This window comes from Brienomyrus brachyistius, unplaced genomic scaffold (assembly GCF_023856365.1).
Source record: "Brienomyrus brachyistius isolate T26 unplaced genomic scaffold, BBRACH_0.4 scaffold76, whole genome shotgun sequence".
Taxonomy (NCBI): Eukaryota; Metazoa; Chordata; class Actinopteri; order Osteoglossiformes; family Mormyridae; genus Brienomyrus; species Brienomyrus brachyistius.
In genome coordinates, this window is record NW_026042351.1 from 232,431 (window position 1) to 250,194 (window position 17,764).

General features: G+C 46.2%; 1 protein-coding gene and 1 long non-coding RNA gene across 2 annotated transcripts; both read left to right on the forward strand.

Moving 5' to 3' along the window:
- Positions 1-694: 694 nt before the first annotated feature.
- Positions 695-2,052, forward strand: LOC125726795 (uncharacterized). The gene is made up of 3 exons (XR_007388397.1): positions 695-947; positions 1,256-1,336; positions 1,801-2,052. It is a non-coding gene; the product is annotated as an uncharacterized LOC125726795 (long non-coding RNA).
- Positions 2,053-2,068: 16 nt separating this feature from the next.
- On the forward strand, positions 2,069-3,110 carry LOC125726794 (G-protein coupled receptor family C group 5 member B-like). Its single transcript, XM_049003289.1, has 2 exons — positions 2,069-2,758; positions 3,052-3,110. Exon 1 carries the CDS (start codon positions 2,269-2,271, stop codon positions 2,713-2,715), a length of 447 nt encoding a protein of 148 aa, XP_048859246.1. The 5' UTR covers positions 2,069-2,268; the 3' UTR covers positions 2,716-2,758; positions 3,052-3,110.
- Positions 3,111-17,764: the final 14,654 nt, after the last annotated feature.

Below are 17,764 nucleotides of genomic sequence, written 5' to 3' on the forward strand. Positions count from 1 at the left end.
CATATCAGTTATCTATATTTTTTTAATTTACTTTGAAAACAGACTCAAATTAAGCCTATACGAAAAATTCAGAAGCCTATACAGTCTCAAATGAAGCCTGTTGCGTTTTTATACAATCGGTCTGGGATTCCGCTTAACGTCACGCCCGAAGCTCACACTTTGATTGCAAACGGGAAGAAACATAACTATTGTCACGTACACCGGCGGATGTCATCAATTAAGCCTGCGTACTGGAGACTACAACGGGACAGCACACGCAACGGGGGTTGCGAAGTATTGCCAATGTTTCATTTCTATATCGAGCGCTTGCTTGTCCAGTGTCATTCCCTCGTTCCTTACCTTGCCTGCCTTCCTTTCCCAGAGCAGCCCTCGTCCCTGAACCTCCCGTCCTGCCTTCCCTGCCAGCCCCAGGATCTCTCGTCTCCCCTTCCCTTCGTCTCCGTGTCCTGTGCCTGCCTGTTGGACTGGATCTCCCCGGCTACCGAATCTACCTTCTGTCCCCGACCATTCTTCTTGCCTGGCCCATTGAAAGCCTGTTACCTGCTCGATCTAATAAAGATCGCTCTGTTCCGCATTCCTGGGTCCGCGTTTCCCTGCCGAGGGTGTCCTAACAATTATGTCTCCAGTAATAATTTTCTGCTAATAGCATTAATTCTCTTATTTCGGTATCGGTGTACTGCATGTACATGTTATCACCATCAAAGAAAAAAACGCGTTATGACTTATCAGTCATTATTATTGTTTTTGTCGTTTATTTAATCGTGTAGCAATACTGCCACTTGTCATATTATTAATTGCGTATTTATATAATATTAACCAATGACCAATCTCTGTATCTTACTAGCATCTTTTGCGCATTTGTCTTTGTATCAGCCGTAGCGGTCTGCAGGGGGAATCGCAGAAGCTGGAGTTTCTTAGAGCGCTGCATGGGTTTGGACAAACATTAGGTATTGGTAATATTACTGGACAAAAATATATCGTTATTGGTGTCCACCAAAGTTTCCAGCACTAGCTACAAGAAATGAGATTGAATGCATTTGCTCGTTTTTATTTGTATTTATTTTTTAAAAAGTTTCTTACATTATATCCGTGCTTTTTAAAGGTTATATCTCAATTTTTCAAAAGTAAACACAAAAAGGATGACACTTAATGCCCCCTCCCTGCCCCCACCCTATTTAGAACGTTAGCGTTCCATTACGTAAAAAATGCAGTACTACGTCATGATGCACCGCTTATAAATAATCTGTTTGATAAGGGAGAAGCAAACACAAACGATTCGTGAGTGCATCGTACGTGTTGTAAGAGCAAGTGAAGCTGAAAGACATTGACAGTGAAGGTAAGGCCTCCCCTTCAAAATGTATACTTCACTTAGATCAAAGGTCTTAAACTAAAAAAATCGCTGGGAGATGCTAAACTCCTGACCACAAAACATGCAGACTGGCGGGTGTCAATTGCGCTGGAATGACATTACATGGTTTTAATTTTTCTCTGATATCGGCCGGCCAGATACAGTAATTTCTTTGAGACCCCTGAATTTAAATAATAATTAATTTTTACAATGATGGTGACCTATATAATGTGCCGATTTACTTGTGAAGTTGTTCAGCTGGTTGGCATGGCATTGATTACTGCTTTTTAAGAAAGTGCATGTAGTCTCACACTGTAGAAGTCCATTGCTCAGTTGTCAGCATGCTCAGCGTGTCGCCTGTGATGTGTCCTGCACAGCAGCAGGCTACATTGCGTTTAATGGACTAATACTTCTTCAACCCATTAAATGATTCCTTTCTCTCTCCCTGCCAGTGATGGCTCCCTCTATTAATCTCTTCACCTTCCTCGTCCTGTCCCTGGTGGGGGGCAGCTCTTCATGGGACGAAGCTTCGCCTTGCGGATCCGGCTCCATCCTGACAAGGCCCTACACGGCCTTGTGTGAGCTGGATGCGGTGTGGGGCTTGGTGGTGGTGGTGGCGGCAGCGGCGGCGGCCCTCGCCTCGCTGATCCTGCTCCTGGTGGTACTGTGTCGCCTGCGGAAGATCACAGAGGCTGAGGAGCGCAGCGGGGGTGGCGCCGCTACTCCTGCTGTTCGCTGCCATATTTGGGCTCTGTGGCCTCAGCCTGGGATACATCGCTGAGCAGCAAGAGAGCCTCTGCTTCGCCCGGCGTGTCCTGAGGGGGGTGTTGCTTGCTGTCTGCAACACCTGCCTCGTGTTTCATGGTCTGCGACTGCGCCGGTTGGGACAAGGTGCTCATAGCCCCAGCACAGGTCAACTGATGGGGCTGGCGGTGGCCTTGGCCGTGTTGGATCCGGAGTGGATCCTTCTAGCCACGATGTCCATGTGCCAGCCAGCCTGTGAATACCAGCCGCTGGACTTTGCGCTGGCCACCACTTATGTGCTGGTCCTGCTCCTGGCAGCACTGGTGGGGGCGGCCTGCAGTCTGTGGAGGCAGCAGCCACGGTGGAGGTGCAGGACCACGTGGCTGCTCATCACCTGCCTGGCCTCAGTCCTGCTGTGGGTGGCCTGGATCACCTTCTGCCTGTATGGCAACGCGGCGCTTGGCCTGTCCCCAACATGGGACAACCGGGTACAGGCAGTGGTGCTGCTGGCACAGGCATGGCTGCTCATACTGCTGCACGCTGCTCCTGAGGTCCACGCCACCTTACGGCCCCCGTCCCGCATGAGAGAGGCCAATTTAGAGGAGGGCCTTTCTCACCTGTAGTTTGGAGCAAACCGGGACTTCGTGTTCAGTGACAACAACTCAGGTATGGTACTTTGTTTTCGCTTCTTTGACCTACTCTGTGACTCTGTGTGTACTTGAGAGAGAGCATAGCCCTCGCTCTTTCCTCACATGGAGCCCCTACTGGAAGTCTGTGGAACAGCAGCATATAAACAAGGTCTATGGACCTTTCCCTGTAACTCAGATCTCACTTGAGCAGAGCTTAGGTACCATGGCTGCATGTGCCCCCCCCACAACAATCCCAATAAAAAATGTGAAGTATGACTACTGCACTGCTGAAGGATGTTTACATGATCAATATCTGTCTCTCTCCTGCAGGTGTCCTCCCCAGCCCCCAGGAAACATTACATTTTAAATAAATAATATATATATCATCATCTCTGGAAGTGGTGTGTTTTTTTAGGGTTAAAAAGTTGAGAAACATTCAATGGTCATCATCATACCATATATCAGTAGCCCAGCCACTGGTCAGTTCCTTCACTCTACTGTTACAGACTTTCATGAAAACATTTTTTAAATGTGGGTGTTTTACCTGTATGATATGCTTGCCTTTTGTACTGGACATAAAATAGAATTTAATTTTTACATTATATTACTCATACAACAGGCAGCATGGTCCTGCAGTGGTTAGCACTGTTGCCTCACACCTCTGGGACCCAGGTTCGAGTCTCCGCCTGGGTCACATGTGTGTGGAGTTTGCATGTTCTCCCCATGTCGTCGTGGGGTTTCCTCCGGGTACTCCGGTTTCCCCCCACAGCCCAAAAACATGCTGAGGCTAATTGGAGTTGGTAAATTGCCCATAGGTGTGCATGTGTGAGTGAATGGTATGTGAGTGTGCCCTGCGATGGGCTGGTCCCACATCCTGGGTTGTTCCTTGCCTCATGCCCATTGCTTCCGGGATAGGCTCCGGACCCCCCGCGACCCAGTAGGATAAGCGGTTTGGAAAATGGATGGATGGATGGATGGATGGATTACTCATACAAACACACACATCTGTAGGTTCTCAACTCTAGGTTTATATCAAACACATTAAAGCCAAACAAATGCAAAAAGTCCATGTATCGTTTGTCCTTGGGTTTTCCAGTCCAAAACGAAATCAGAAAAACTAAACAACAGCAGCGTTTTTTGGTTTTTCTGTCAGAAGGGGAAAAAGCGAAAAGCAGAAAACAAAAAATCAGGCTTCATATTTTATCCTAAAATGTAGAAAATATTACAAAAATACACCATTCTAAGGGTGGGTGTTTCCAAGCTTATGACTGGGACTGTTAATGTTGTAAAATTAAGATAAAGTTCACATTAGGCTGTATCTTACATCTCTGGTATCTGTTAGATCTGAATTTACTCATAGAAAAGAAACAAAAAAAGGTGATTTTACGGTTTTCCCATTTGGTTTTAAAACAGAAAAACAACAAATTTATTTTTGTATGACGCGTTATCCCAACAATACATTGTCTCAAAGCGCTTTACAGCATCCCCACCCAAAGCCCCCAGTGAGTAAGACATAGGTGACAGTGGCAAGGAAAAACTCTCTAGAAGGAAGAAACCTTGGGAGGGACCAGACTCAAAGGGGGAGCCCAACCTCCAGGGGCCGGCAGGGAGAGTCGAATAGAAGAGATGGCTAAGTGCCAAGTCACATTGTCCAAATCACAGGATTTGAGGCACAACCGGGGAGCAGGGAGGTGATGACAAGCCCGTGCCGACTCTCCTTCCAATCGCCAGGCAACCAGAAGTAATTAGGCAGCGGGTCATACATGGAAGATGGCACAGGCAGAACGCGAGCTGGATGCAAGGACGTCATGGGTACATGTCACATGTAGCAGGGTGTGCTGAAAATCTTGATAGATTGAGGTCTCCAGGCAGCACACCCCAGGAGGAGTTGGGGAAATAAAATGTGCAATTAGTCAAAGTATAGGGGAGACTATAGGCAGTGCTAACAGTTAGGTGAGTGCAGTATGAAGTGCAAAGTGCAAGCTCCGGCAGATATGGCAATGGCAGCATAAGTAGGAGGGAGAGGCAAGTGGGAACACAGGCATGGGGAGTCCCTGAAATGTCAGCACTCCAGTTCCACAAGGGATGGTGAAGCTAGAGTGACAGCGCTGACAGTTCAGTTTATCTAAAGCCAATGGCATCGAACGCCACCCAGCTCTACACCTCACACTGTAGGTCTGACTGGTGGCAGCGGTGGGATCATTTCTTTCCTTTGTGGTTTTCCCGTTTAGAAACCTAGAATTAGCTTTAACATATCGGAGGCGGAGGATAGTGTACAATCTCCTAATTATGAGGGCGCTGATTGTCCTGTTATACGTGTAGAGAGTGTTTTCTCAATCTCCCGGTGGCCCCCCCTGCTCACCCAATATTTATACCGGAAACTTTTAATGGTGTGGGGCGTGAGTGGTCTGACTGGTCGGAACAATTTTATCTGGCGCCTGAGGTAAACAGGTGGGATGAGTCTCTGAAAATTAAGTTTATGTCTTTGCTGTTGTCTGGCCGTGCTAGAGAGATGTATAGTGGGATGCCGAGTGAGGCTAAAAGTAATTATGGGTTGTTAAAAGCGGCTATGGCAAGGTGTTTTGAACCTGGTGATAGTAGTGATTGGAATAGAGCTAGTTTTACCGCCCGTCGCCGCCTGCATAGCGAGACGGCAAGGGAATTTGGTAACGCCTTACGGAGATTAGCCGCTAGGGCTTATCCCACGGCTGATCATCGGATTTGTGATCTGTTGGCAAGAGACCAGTTTATTACGCATTTTGCTACCGGTGATTTTCGGGTTAGCCTGTGTAGTGCCAAGCCTAATACGCTGGAAGATGTCATTGAACTTGCTTCTGAAATGGAGTTGCTGAGAAGTTTGGAGCACACTTCTTTGCCACCTGACGTTAAAGTGAGGGGAGTGGTGGAGCATAAATTAGAAAGGGATGAACAAATGGAGGTGTTGTTGGGGGTGGTAGAGGAGTTAAGGCAGGAGGTAAAATCGCTTCGTACCACGGTGTCTAAGATGCAAGAGGGGATGAAAAGCTTTCTAAGTAAATATGGGGTGGTGTTGGATTTTGGTAGGAAGGAGTGTCGGGTTATGGGTCAATTATTACCTCTCCTTGTGCCAGCAGATGTGGACAAGCCTCGGGTCGTCATGGTTCCAGAAGATACTGTAATCCCCCCCCCCTCGAAGTGAGGCAATCATTGCTGGTAAGGTGGAGAATACAGGTGGGGCTGCTTTTGAGGGTATGTTGGAGCCTTTGGATTTGGCATCTAGCCAGTGTAATATAATGATGGGGGGATGAGGGTAGGTACCTTGCATACGGGTATTGAGGTGAGTCGGAAAGCAGAGAATGTAGACCTGGGTGAGGATGAGGAGGATTCTGTTGTGCCCTGGACAGTCGATAGGCTTGTAACATATTTTGATTGCACCAGAAGGGGTTTGCCTCATCCGATATGACTGGTATTTATACCGCGTTGCAGAAGAATTTGTCTGTATTTAGTGCCGGAGAGGGAGATTTGGGGAGAACTCGCCTGATGTTGTATAACATTGATACTGGTGAGGCGAAGCCGGTAAAGTTGCCTCCCCGCCGTGTCCCCCTCCATTTGCAGGAGGAAGTATCTGGTCACTTAAAGCAGATGCTGGAGAATAACATCATTCAGCCCTCGAATAGCCCTTGGGCAGCGCCGGTGGTTCTGGTACGGAAGCGAGATGGTGGCCTTCGGTTTTGCGTTGATTATCGCAAATTGAATGATGTTACCCGTAAAGACACGTACCCCTTACCCCGAATTGATGATGCGTTGGGTAGTTTGAGCAAGGCTTGCTGGTTTTCTACATTGGATTTAGCCAGTGGGTACTGGCAAGTCGAGGTGGATCCAAAAGATAAGCATAAGACGGCGTTTATCACTCGTCAGGCCTTTTCCAATTTAATGTGCTGAGTTTTGGCCTGTGTAACAGTTCTGAGAACTTTTCAGCGTCTCATGGATTTAGAGTTGGCGAGTCTTCAGTGGACTACTTGTTTGGTGTACTTAGATGATACAATAATATTTGGCCGTACCTTTCAAGAACATCTGGACCATGTGGATGAGGTTATAACGAAATTGCGTCAGGCTAATCTGAAGGTTAAACCGGCGAACTGTAACTTGTTTGCCACAGAAGTGCAGTATTTGGGTCATATAATATCGGCTAGGGGTGTGAAAGCTGATCCGGCTAAAGTGGAAGCTGTGCGCCAGTGGCCGGTGCCTAAAAATCAGACAGAGGGGAGGAGTTTTGTGGGCCTTGCCTCTTATTATAGGAGGTTTATTCGGGGTTTTGCTGAACTTGCTCGTCCTCTGCTCCAGCTGACCGAGAAGGGCAGACGGTTTACATGGACAGAAGCTTGTCAGGCAGCATTTGAACAGCTCAAACTTAGTTTGATGTCTGTACCAGTCCTGTCTTACCCCGACCCTAATAAAACCTTTATATTAGATACGGATGCAAGTGATGCAGGTATTGGGGCAGTATTGTCCCAGGTAGAAGGGGGACGGGAACAGGTGATAGCATATGCTAGTAGGGCTTTGACTAAACAAGAAAGGAAATATGCAACAACCAAGAAGGAGTTAAGTATGGTTACCTTCATAAAACATTTTAAATACTACTTGTTGGGGAAGGAGTTCGTCTTACGGACAGATCATAACTCCTTAAGATGGTTGCATAATTTCCAAGGTTTAGAGGGGCAGTTGGCTAGGTGGGTGGAGCAGCTGGCCAGCTTCCAATATAAGAGAGTGCATCGGCCGGGTCGGGGACACGCTAATGCGGACGCCCTCTCTAGAGTGCCCGCTTTTCTGCCAGTAACCTCAGACTCACCGCCAGCTACCCAGGAAAAAGGGGGAGAGGTGATATGTGCTGTGAGAGAGGTGTGTCAGGAGGCAGTGGCATGTCAGGAGGAGTGTGATGAGCTGGGGCAGGATCAGCAAGGAGATGCTGAGCTGCGGGAGATTTTTGCTTTAAAGGAAGGGAGGGAGGGCAGGTAGTCAGCCTCCAAATGAGTTGTGGAAATATGCATCAGCGTGGGATCAGTTGCAGGGTTCTAGGTTGGTACGATATCCACCTTTGCATTCTGATGCAGCAAACCAAGTCCAGGTTGTTATCGACAAGTCTTTGGTGCCAGAAATTTTGAGGCAGTTGCATGATGCTACCACTAGGGGTCATTTGGGAATACAAAAGTTGCAAGCAAAGGTGAAAGATCACTATTATTGGCTGGGATGGTTTGGGGATGTTAAGCACTTGTGTCGGGAGTGTGTGGATTGTGGTTCCCGGAAAGTGGGGGGGAAACAGGGGTGTGCCCCGCTGCAGTCTGTTGTAACCGCTAGGCCATATGAACGGGTAGCATTGGACATTTTAGGGCCATTACCGGTAACTCCAGGGATAAATATGTACATTGTGGTCATTGGGGATTATTTCTCAAAATGGACTGAGGCATTCCCTCTCCCTAATCAGGAAGCTTCCACTGTGGCCCAGGTCTTGGCGGAGCAGTGGGTCTGTCGCTTGGGGGCCCCTCGCTCTATCCATACAGATCAGGGCCGAAATTTTGAATCAAATCTATTCAACGAGGTGTGTCAATTGTTGAACATTCAAAAGACTAAGACATCAGCTTATCACCCCCAGTCAGATGGGATGATTGGGAGGTTTAACAGGACATTGTTGGCAATGTTGTCTCTCTTTGTGGAGGAAAATCAGTCCAATTGGGATGTTTTGTTGCCTTGTGTGATGATGGCTTACAGGAGTAGTATTCACTCTAGTACTGGGGTTACACCGTACAAGGTTGTTTTTGGGCAAGAGATAGTGTTGTCAGTGGATGTTATGTTGAATCTCAACGAGGGGGAAAGATTTTCCTTTGTAACGGAATATGTGGCTAGACTAGGGGACATATTGTCCACAGTGGTGGGAGCAGTGAAATGTCATCAGGCAAGAGCTTCGGGTAAGCAGAAGCAAGCGTATGACTTTAGAGCGCAAGTCAAGTACTATTCAGAGGGGGAACTGGTATGGGTTTGGAGGAAGGCTAGAAGACGGGGGTTATGTCCAAAGTTACAGAGGAGGTTCAAGGGTCCATATAAGGTGGTGGAAAGGGCAACGGAGGTATTGTATCGAGTGGTACCAGTGGAAGGGGGAAGTGAGGTGGTGGTGCATTTTAATCGACTTAAACCATTTCTCTCTACTGTAACAGAGGCTGCGAATCAGGAGGGCAGAGACCAAGTGATGCCTGTTGGTACCCTGCCTGAGCTAAGGGGTTCCCCCCCTGGTGGTGGCTATCCGCAACCACGGCCTTAAGTAGAAAAGGGTGGCGAGATGGAGGGGGGGGTGCCAGGGGTAGAAGTGTGGGCAATGGCAGCCAATCGGCCAGAAGAGGCAAGTGCAATTGGACCAGGTCAGCAGGGGGAAGGGGACCAGCCTACCTGAACCTGGCGGAGCCGAGCCCGTAAGGTCCCTCCAGAGCCACACAGAGATGGGCCTGCTGCTATGCATGGGGCCAAGGAACAAGAACGGAGGGAAGGGGCTCCAGTTCAGAAGACTCGTCTGCGACGTCAGAGGAGGCCACCAACATGGTCCAAGGACTATGAAATGTTGTGACTCGAGGACGAGTCTGCCCTAAGGGTGGGGGAGTGTAATGATGATGTGTGGGGGGTGAGGGATGGGCGTGGAAGGTAATAGTTAATTAAGTGGCTACACCTGGGTTGTGAGGGATCTGGGGTTAAGAGAGGGAGTGGGAGGCGCGTTAGGGAGATTTGGTCTGGTAGGCACCATACGGGTGGGGTCCGGGAGGGAGGTGCCGCTCGTATGCCGTTTAGGGCTGCTGGCTGTGAAGCCAGAGAGTGGGCTGTAGGGACAGTTCCCGGTGCGGTAGGGCGAGGACAGTCAGGACAGTGGGGGTGGTTGATAGACGGGAGTAGCGGCCCTCATAGGGACGGATTGGGGGGGGAAGGGAAATTCCCTTTCCGTGGGACGTTCTAGGTGACGGACCGGTGTGATTATTCCTTCCCCGGGGGAGGGTCCTGATCCCTGGGGGGGAGGGGGTGTTCTGTTTTAACTATGTCTTTATTGTGTGAGTGTTCTGTGTGTTTTAAATGCGCAGTGTAACCGCTTAGGGTCGGGACAGGACTATAGAGGCGGTTCGGGTCCCGTAACGCTTGCCTGTGCCCGAAGTGTGGGGATTACTGTGCATTGCATTGCTATTGGTGTGCCGTGCCCTAATGGGGATGTTGTGTGGTGCGGGATTTACTGTGTGGTAGCGTGGGTTAACACACGCTTAAAAAGGGGTGGTGTGCTACGGGGAGAAAGCGGGACCGAACTCTTTGTGAATCCAGATCCGACCCGATGGGTCGCTGCATGAATTGTACTGAATAAAATTATCTTTGTAATTGTAGCTGCAGTCTGGTGGTGATCTGTTCTCCGTTTACAGCCTCTGACGCTACTGTAGTTTGGGTTCGTTACAATATCAATTCGATTACTCGCATATTCCCTATAATATAGGGTCTATATTTTCTAATTTTAAGTTTTTTTAATGTTTATAACCTTAGATCTATGCAAACCATTTCATATATATCCAACAACACAGTACAATTATGGTGGTCATCTGGTTTATGACAGTAAAACAATGTACATTTTATGTACACTGAATGTAAAATTAAAGTTAATAATGAAAGCAAAATTATTGAAAACAGCTGTTGTGCCTTCGATTTACTAAAACACATGTTGGTACAATAAAACCATTAAAATTTTACAGATAAAGCATATGACCATCCATCCATCCATTTTCCAAACCGCTTATCCTATTGGGTCGTGGGGGGTCCGGAGCCTATCCCGGAAGCAATGGGCACGAGGCAGGGAACAACCCAGGATGGGGGGCCAGCCCATCACAGGGCACACTCACACACCATTCACTCACACATGCACACCTACGGGCAATTCAGCAACTCCAATCAGCCTCAGCATGCTTTTGGACTGTGGGGGGGAAACCGGAGTACCCGGAGGAAACCCCACGACGACATGGGGAGAATATGCAAACTCCACACACATGTGACACAGGCAGAGACTCGAACCCGGGTCTTAGAGGTGCGAGGCAACAGTGCTAACCACTGCACCACCATGCTGCCCCTGCATATGACCCTAAGTTTAATTTCTGTAAAAATACAGAAAAGAAATTGACCAGTTTCACTGAAGGGGTTTCTTTTATTTTACAAACTGTGCGTAAAAATATGTTTATGCAATGTAGTTTTGATAAACCTTTACTGTCATTTAACATAAGAGGAAAAAAATAATTATACTGTAGTCAAAATGGCTGATATAAAATGGTTTAAAACTGTGAAAAAAAATTGCTTTTTTTTACAGTGTATACTTCCATTCAGAAGGTACCACACCGGCAGATACGGATTTCTAAAATAGCAAAGTTAAAGGTCGACGAATAATATCCCTCATCTCTTTTAAAACAATAGGTAAGATGCTGTTATGATATCCTGTCTAGGGTTGGAGTGTAACAGTATTCACGGGAAAGGGGAATGGGACAAAGGGACAAACAGGGTGAGGGCAAGAAGGGAACACCAGTGGGCAAAGGGATATTTTTTGTATTTTTATTTTTTTTCATGTATAATGACACTGAACAAATAACCCGGTGCAAAAGACTTTGGGAGTGACCACAGCCAAAATAACAAACAAAATCCCCAACTATCAAGTGCGACCCACAGCTAATCTCACCTGAGTGCAAAAGAAAAGGAAACCAAAAGGCAAACACTCCACCTCACTCCCTAACCAAATAAACAGAGTTCAACACACACTTGCAAAACAAAACAGCAGTCACTCCCTATGCAGCAATACAACCACACATACATAACTTACACACAAGTCAAAGCAACGAGGGGGCTAGTGAAGACGTAAACCAAAGAAAACCAAGCGGGGAGACAGCAAGCCAAACTGAGGTCGCGGGGGGACCGGAGCCTGTCCTTGGAACAACAGGCGTAGGCAGGAACCAACCCTGGGCAGGAGTCAACACTCTGCAGGGCGCAAACACTCACAACTCAGATTTGCCAATTAACCTACCCTGCACACTTTTGGACTGTGGGAGGAAACCGGAGCCCCTGCTGGAAGTCTTTCCCCATTCACCAGATTATATTGCCAGAAGACTGAAAATTAGATATCAAATACTAGAGTGACATAAAAACAAAAAACAAGTTTGCTTGTTATGAGACGCAAAACAGAAGATTCTCTCTTTTTATATTTTGAGAAACCATTTGAACATTTATCCAACCGGTCAAATGGTTTAATACTTCATACACCAGCATTTCTAAACTCATTCCTCAGCCCAACAGACAGCTCCACGTTTTTGCTCTGTCCCAGATCCCTGCATGCATGAACCAAACAGTCACCTTTTACTGCTGTGCTGAGAGCTTGGACAGAGCAAAACTGTGGATCTTTGCAGTGGGGTCCAAGGACTGGCTTGAGAAACCCTGGCATAGAGGAGACTGCAGTGAGAGCCAAGAAAAAAAGAGATTAGAGAGGAAGGTAAAATGCTTCCATTAGCATGGCAAATAAGCTGCAAGTACAGACCCTGTGCTTCCATTACAAACAAAAAGCCTGTATGACCCTCCTAAACACACAAGTCAGATTAACTTAACCAGGGGAAATAAGCATAAAACTTGACAAAGACTAGACTATGAAAAGGGAAGGTGAACATCATACTTACACAAACTTCTGCTAAAGCAAATGGACAAACCCCTTTTAACTGAATCAAGTTACTTTAAAAAATTAATAATCCAAAAATAAATCAATAAAAATTAAGAAAAACACAATCATGCTTTGAACTAATACTGCAGTCAGTCCTAAATGTTCCCATGACATTCTTTTCGTCACGACGCACACTCGGTACATACTGGTTAAAAACCATTTATAATCATTCATGTACCAGTCTATGATGGAGCACCCCAACCTGGGCCACCCATCCAACATGACAGATTTCTGCCCCCTGACCCCGGAGACTAACATACCAACCTCTGGAAACAGGGAACCAGGGGGACATGGGCCGCTGACTGGATGGGCGACTCCAGAATGAGGTGAAGCAGAAGGTAGACTCCACAGCAGAGGACCGAGGAATGTAGACCAAAACCAGGGAACCTGAAGTGGCAAGAACACAAACCAGGACAGACATATAAAACCAAAGCAAAGGCATCAGTGGCACAGGCCACCAGCTTGTGAAAGATGGCTCCCTGGCATCATGAATCCCTTAATCAAAAACCTTTGTGATGGCAAGTTTGCCACCCAGGACTGATCCCTTCTAAAGACCTCAAGTTTCAATGCAAGGTTTCTGAAATGTTTTGAAACATCAGTCCATGTGACTGCTGTGGTATTGTTCCAGGCAGTGAAAACAACTTAGGAGAAAATTTCCGTGCATGTTGGGTGTTTGTGGTACTGTTGGGCTGAGGGGGTAATTGAGTGACAATTAACCTTTGAGATCCAATTACACTGAACAAAAATATAAACGCAACACTTTTGTTTTTGCTCCCATTTTTCATGAGATGGACTTAAAGATCTAAAATGCATTCCAGACACACAATATTACCATTCCTCTCAAACATTTCTCACAAATCAGTCTAAATGTGTGATAGTGAGCACTTCTGCTTTGCTGAGATAATCCATCCCACCTCACAGGTGTGCCACATCAAGATGCTGATCTGACATCATGGGTAGTGCACAGGTGTACCTTATACTACCCACAATAAAAGGCCACCCTGGAATGTGCAGTTTTGTCTCACAGCAAAATGCCACAGATGCCACAAGCATTGAGGGAGCGTGCAATTGGCATGCGGACAGCAGGAATGTCAACCAGATCTGTTGCTCGTGCATTGAATGTTCATTTCTCAACCATAAGCCGTCTCCAAAGGCGTTTCAGAGAATATGGCAGTACATCCAACCGGCCTCACAACCGCAGACCACGTGTAACCACACCAGCCCAGGACCTCCACATCCAGCAGGTTCACCTCCAAGATCGTCTGAGACCAGCCACTCAGACAGCTGCTGAAACAATTGGTTTGCATAACCAAACACTTTCTGCACAAACTGTCAGAAACCGTCTCAGGGAAGCTCAACTGCATGCTCGTCGTCCTCATCGGGGTCTTGACCTGACTCCAGCTCGTCGCCGTAACAGACTTGAGTGGGCAAATGCGCACATTCGATGGCGTCTGGCACGTTGGAGAGGTGTTCTCTTCACGGATGAATCTCGGTTTGCATTGTTCAGGGCAGATGGCAGACAGCGTGTGTGGCGTCGTGTGGGTGAGCGCTTTGCTGATGTCAATGTTGTGGATCGAGTGGCCCATGGTGGTGGTGGGGTTATGGTATGGGCAGGCATCTGTTATGGACGAAGAACACGGGTGCATTTTATTGATGGCATTTTGAATGCACAGAGATACCGTGATGAGATCCTGAGGCCCATTGTTGTGCCATACATCCATGAACATCACCTCAGGTTTCAGCAAGATAATGCACGGCCCCATGTTGCAAGGATCTGTACACAGTTCTTGGAAGCTGAAAATGTCCCAGTTCTTGCATGGCCAGCATACTCACCGGACATGTCACCCGTTGAGCATGTTTGGGATGTGCTTGACCGGCGTATACGACAGCGTGTACCAGTTCCCACTAATATCCAACAACTTCGCACAGCCATTGAAGAGGAGTGGACCAACATTCCACAGGCCACAATTGACAATCTGATAAACTCTATGCGAAGAAGATGTGTTGCATTGCATGAGGCAAATGGTGGTCACACCAGATACTGACCGGTTCTGAGTCCCCAGACCCCCAATAAAGCAAAAAACTGCACATTCCAGGGTGGCCTTTTATTGTGGGCAGTATAAGGTACACCTGTGCACTACCCATGATGTCAGATCAGCATCTTGACGTGGCACACCTGTGAGGTGGGATGGATTATCTCAGCAAAGCAGAAGTGCTCACTATCACACATTTAGACTGATTTGTGAGAAATGTTTGAGAGAAATGGTAATATTGTGTATCTGGAATGAATTGTAGATCTTTAAGTCCATCTCATGAAACATGGGAGCAGAAACAAGAGTGTTGCGTTTATATTTTTGTTCAGTGTATATTATTTAAACAGGTTAGTAGGTAGACAGTGTGATTTAGATGAGGATAAGGATGTTTTATTGTCATTACAAAACGTGTTCTACATGAAGGGAACAAAATGAGGCACTCAGATCCGGTGTATTAGCAATAACAAAATAGAAATAAAATTGAAAGAACAATACAATGAATAATATGGTAAAAATGAAAGTAAAATAGAATAAAGACATTAAGATAAATTCCATTAGACCCTCTGGGCCAGGCGCTCTGCCGCTCTGCATTGTTTTCTTTGCATGTACAACTTTGTACACCATAATTTAAATATTTTATCACGAAGCCTGAAGAGCAATATGAACTATATCATGCTTTAAGTAAATTGTCTCATCCTTTATTTGACTAAAGTATATTTAACTTCTACAGAACTTTGCAGGCTCATCTAGGATGGAGAATTTCTGCTGCTGAGCGCATTAGAAGAAATTCTCAGAGGGAGATACGAGTCCTAGGTGCCTGCTGGGTACATATTCAAGACAGAGTTAGGACCGACTCCAATAATTCTGCACTGTCTCCCAAATTAGAGGAAAAAATTGTATCTTACTGAAAATTTCATTTATGGAATTTTACCTTAGACTTGGTCAGCAGCCATGTGGATAAAATTCAGAACGACAGACGGTCTGTGGGTTGGGGGGGACAGGCAGGTTGGCCAGTGGGGGCACACGGAATGCTCCTGGGGGTGTGGTGGGTGTGCTTATATGATTTACAGGAGCCGAGGCTAACAAAGGCACTAAACTGCACAAACAGCCTCCTGTACGAAGTTTTACATGAAAAGGGGCCATGGGCTTGTTGGCACTATGTTTCTTAGCAGACTGACTAATACAGCCAACTGGACCATCTACCTCTTCAAAAACATCCATGCAGAGTTTCCTGCCTGTTTCTGACAGCTTTCACTGTTATTCTTTTGCTCCAGTCCTTTGTACTTTTCCAGGTTTTAGTATCTTGACCTTTGCAATCTGGAGGATTGCTACCCTCCAACTAGCTGTTTTGGGTCAAAATGGCCCCATCTGTGTTAATTTGCATCATTAATTACAGCATAAATCAATACATTCCAGATGAATTTTAAGGAATTTCAACAAAAGCCTGTAATATCATTTTCGACCACCATGTGACACCACAAGCTGTTGGAAAACCACTAAGCTGTCAATATGAGATTTGGCAGAACAGAAAATATGATGTTAAATATATCACAGTGCAATAGTTTTAAAAATAAATCACTAACTTTGCACGACTATTTTATGTGTTTTGTCAAATAAAAAACCTGAAGTATTTGAGCTTGAACTGATACTGAGCAAAATATTACCTCTTACTTATATGAAGGTTCGCATTATCTATGATGTAGAATAAAAGACACAAGTAAACAATCCATTTCTTTGTTTTAAAGAAACAGATTAGCTAAGAAAACCAATTCCCACCCTGTGGAATCAATGTGCATCACCTGTTTGTGGCCACTGCCCCGTGCACAATCTGCCACTGAAGATCCACCGTGTGCTTCTCAATGGGGGGCTTGTACAGGGACCTCCAACATCCCCGCGGGGAAGATCCAGGCCTCAACAAACCTGACCACCTAGAATCCGCCAGTCCACTCAGTGCCCGAAAATGCAGCACTTTAACACAAGCCTGGTACAGACCTTTCTCAGACAAATCTCTAAGAGCCACCTGCTGAAGAGACACGAAAGAGAGCAGCAAACCCACCTCCTCCCGATGACCTTCTACAGCAGGAGGGAAAAATGGGGACTACTGCCTCCTCCCAACTCAAGCACATTCTTAGTTGCCTCTGGTAGCGTGCAGACAATGTCCTCCAAAGCTCTCTGAAGAAGTCTGGGGGAGGGGGAAACATTTCCGCATGTAGGGGGCCAGTGGCATTTAATTATTTACAGAAAATTCCATAGAGCCAATGTAGGAACCTGAGGCCAGTTTAACACAGGTCACTGTCCGTGGTGCTGAAACCTTTACTTGATGGGCTGGTCCTGAACGAATACAATGGCTGGCCAGCGTGCCTCACTATGTGTTTCCACTGACTGACACCTTCACATGTAATGTGATTGTTAACAATGAGGAACATTTTACAAGTTACTACAGGAAGCAATATTTACTTGCCTGTAGCTTTCATTTCTCACCACAGAAAACCCCAAAAAAAAGAAATAAGAAATACATTCATGTTATATCAAATATATCACTTCCTCATTTAAAATCACAAAACATATCTGACTGTTAATCTCTATGTTTTAATAATTTCAATAGCATTGCGTGATTTGCTTATTTTTTTCTAAAGCCACTGTGGAAGCGAAATTTAAAGAAGTTTGGTCCCCTTATAACAGCATTGGGTAAGAGAGCCGAGGGCTGCTGGGATTGTTCTCAATGTCTTGTTGGTGCCGTGTGGGTTGTGCTGCACAAACAGCTTCAAGTTATGAGATAACATGAGCAGATGCCATTACGTCATTAGTGCTACACAAGATATTGTCATGACCTGGCTCAAGGCCATAAGAAAAAGTGGACCAGTGTTAAATCACTGTGACCTCACACCTCTTCAGATTGCAAGCCCATTTAAATGGCACAGAGGTACACAATGGGTGGCCTGTATCTGCCTCACTTAATGTGCACCAAAGACCTCATATGAGGACCACAAGAGCCACCCCAGATTTACCCACCATCATGAGAAAGACTAAGATCAACATGGATCAAATGGCCTATTTGGGTGTACAATCAACCCAGACCACTCTGACTTGCTCTCTGGGGCTTTGGGTTTTTGAGACAATATGAGAAGGGCAGGTGCCCTTTTGCGTGGAATGTCTCCCATTCCTGTTTTTCCTTCTTCCTCTTTTTGTTTTCTTCAAGTGCCAACAAGAGAAATTAATATGACAATGCCAAAGCATCTGTAATTGCAACAATTTTCTGGGAGAAGGGGTG

Bases quoted from the DNA above. Each gene is read 5' to 3' on its own strand.
- LOC125726794 (XM_049003289.1), top strand. From the start codon at position 2,269: ATGGGGCTGGCGGTGGCCTTGGCCGTGTTGGATCCGGAGTGGATCCTT.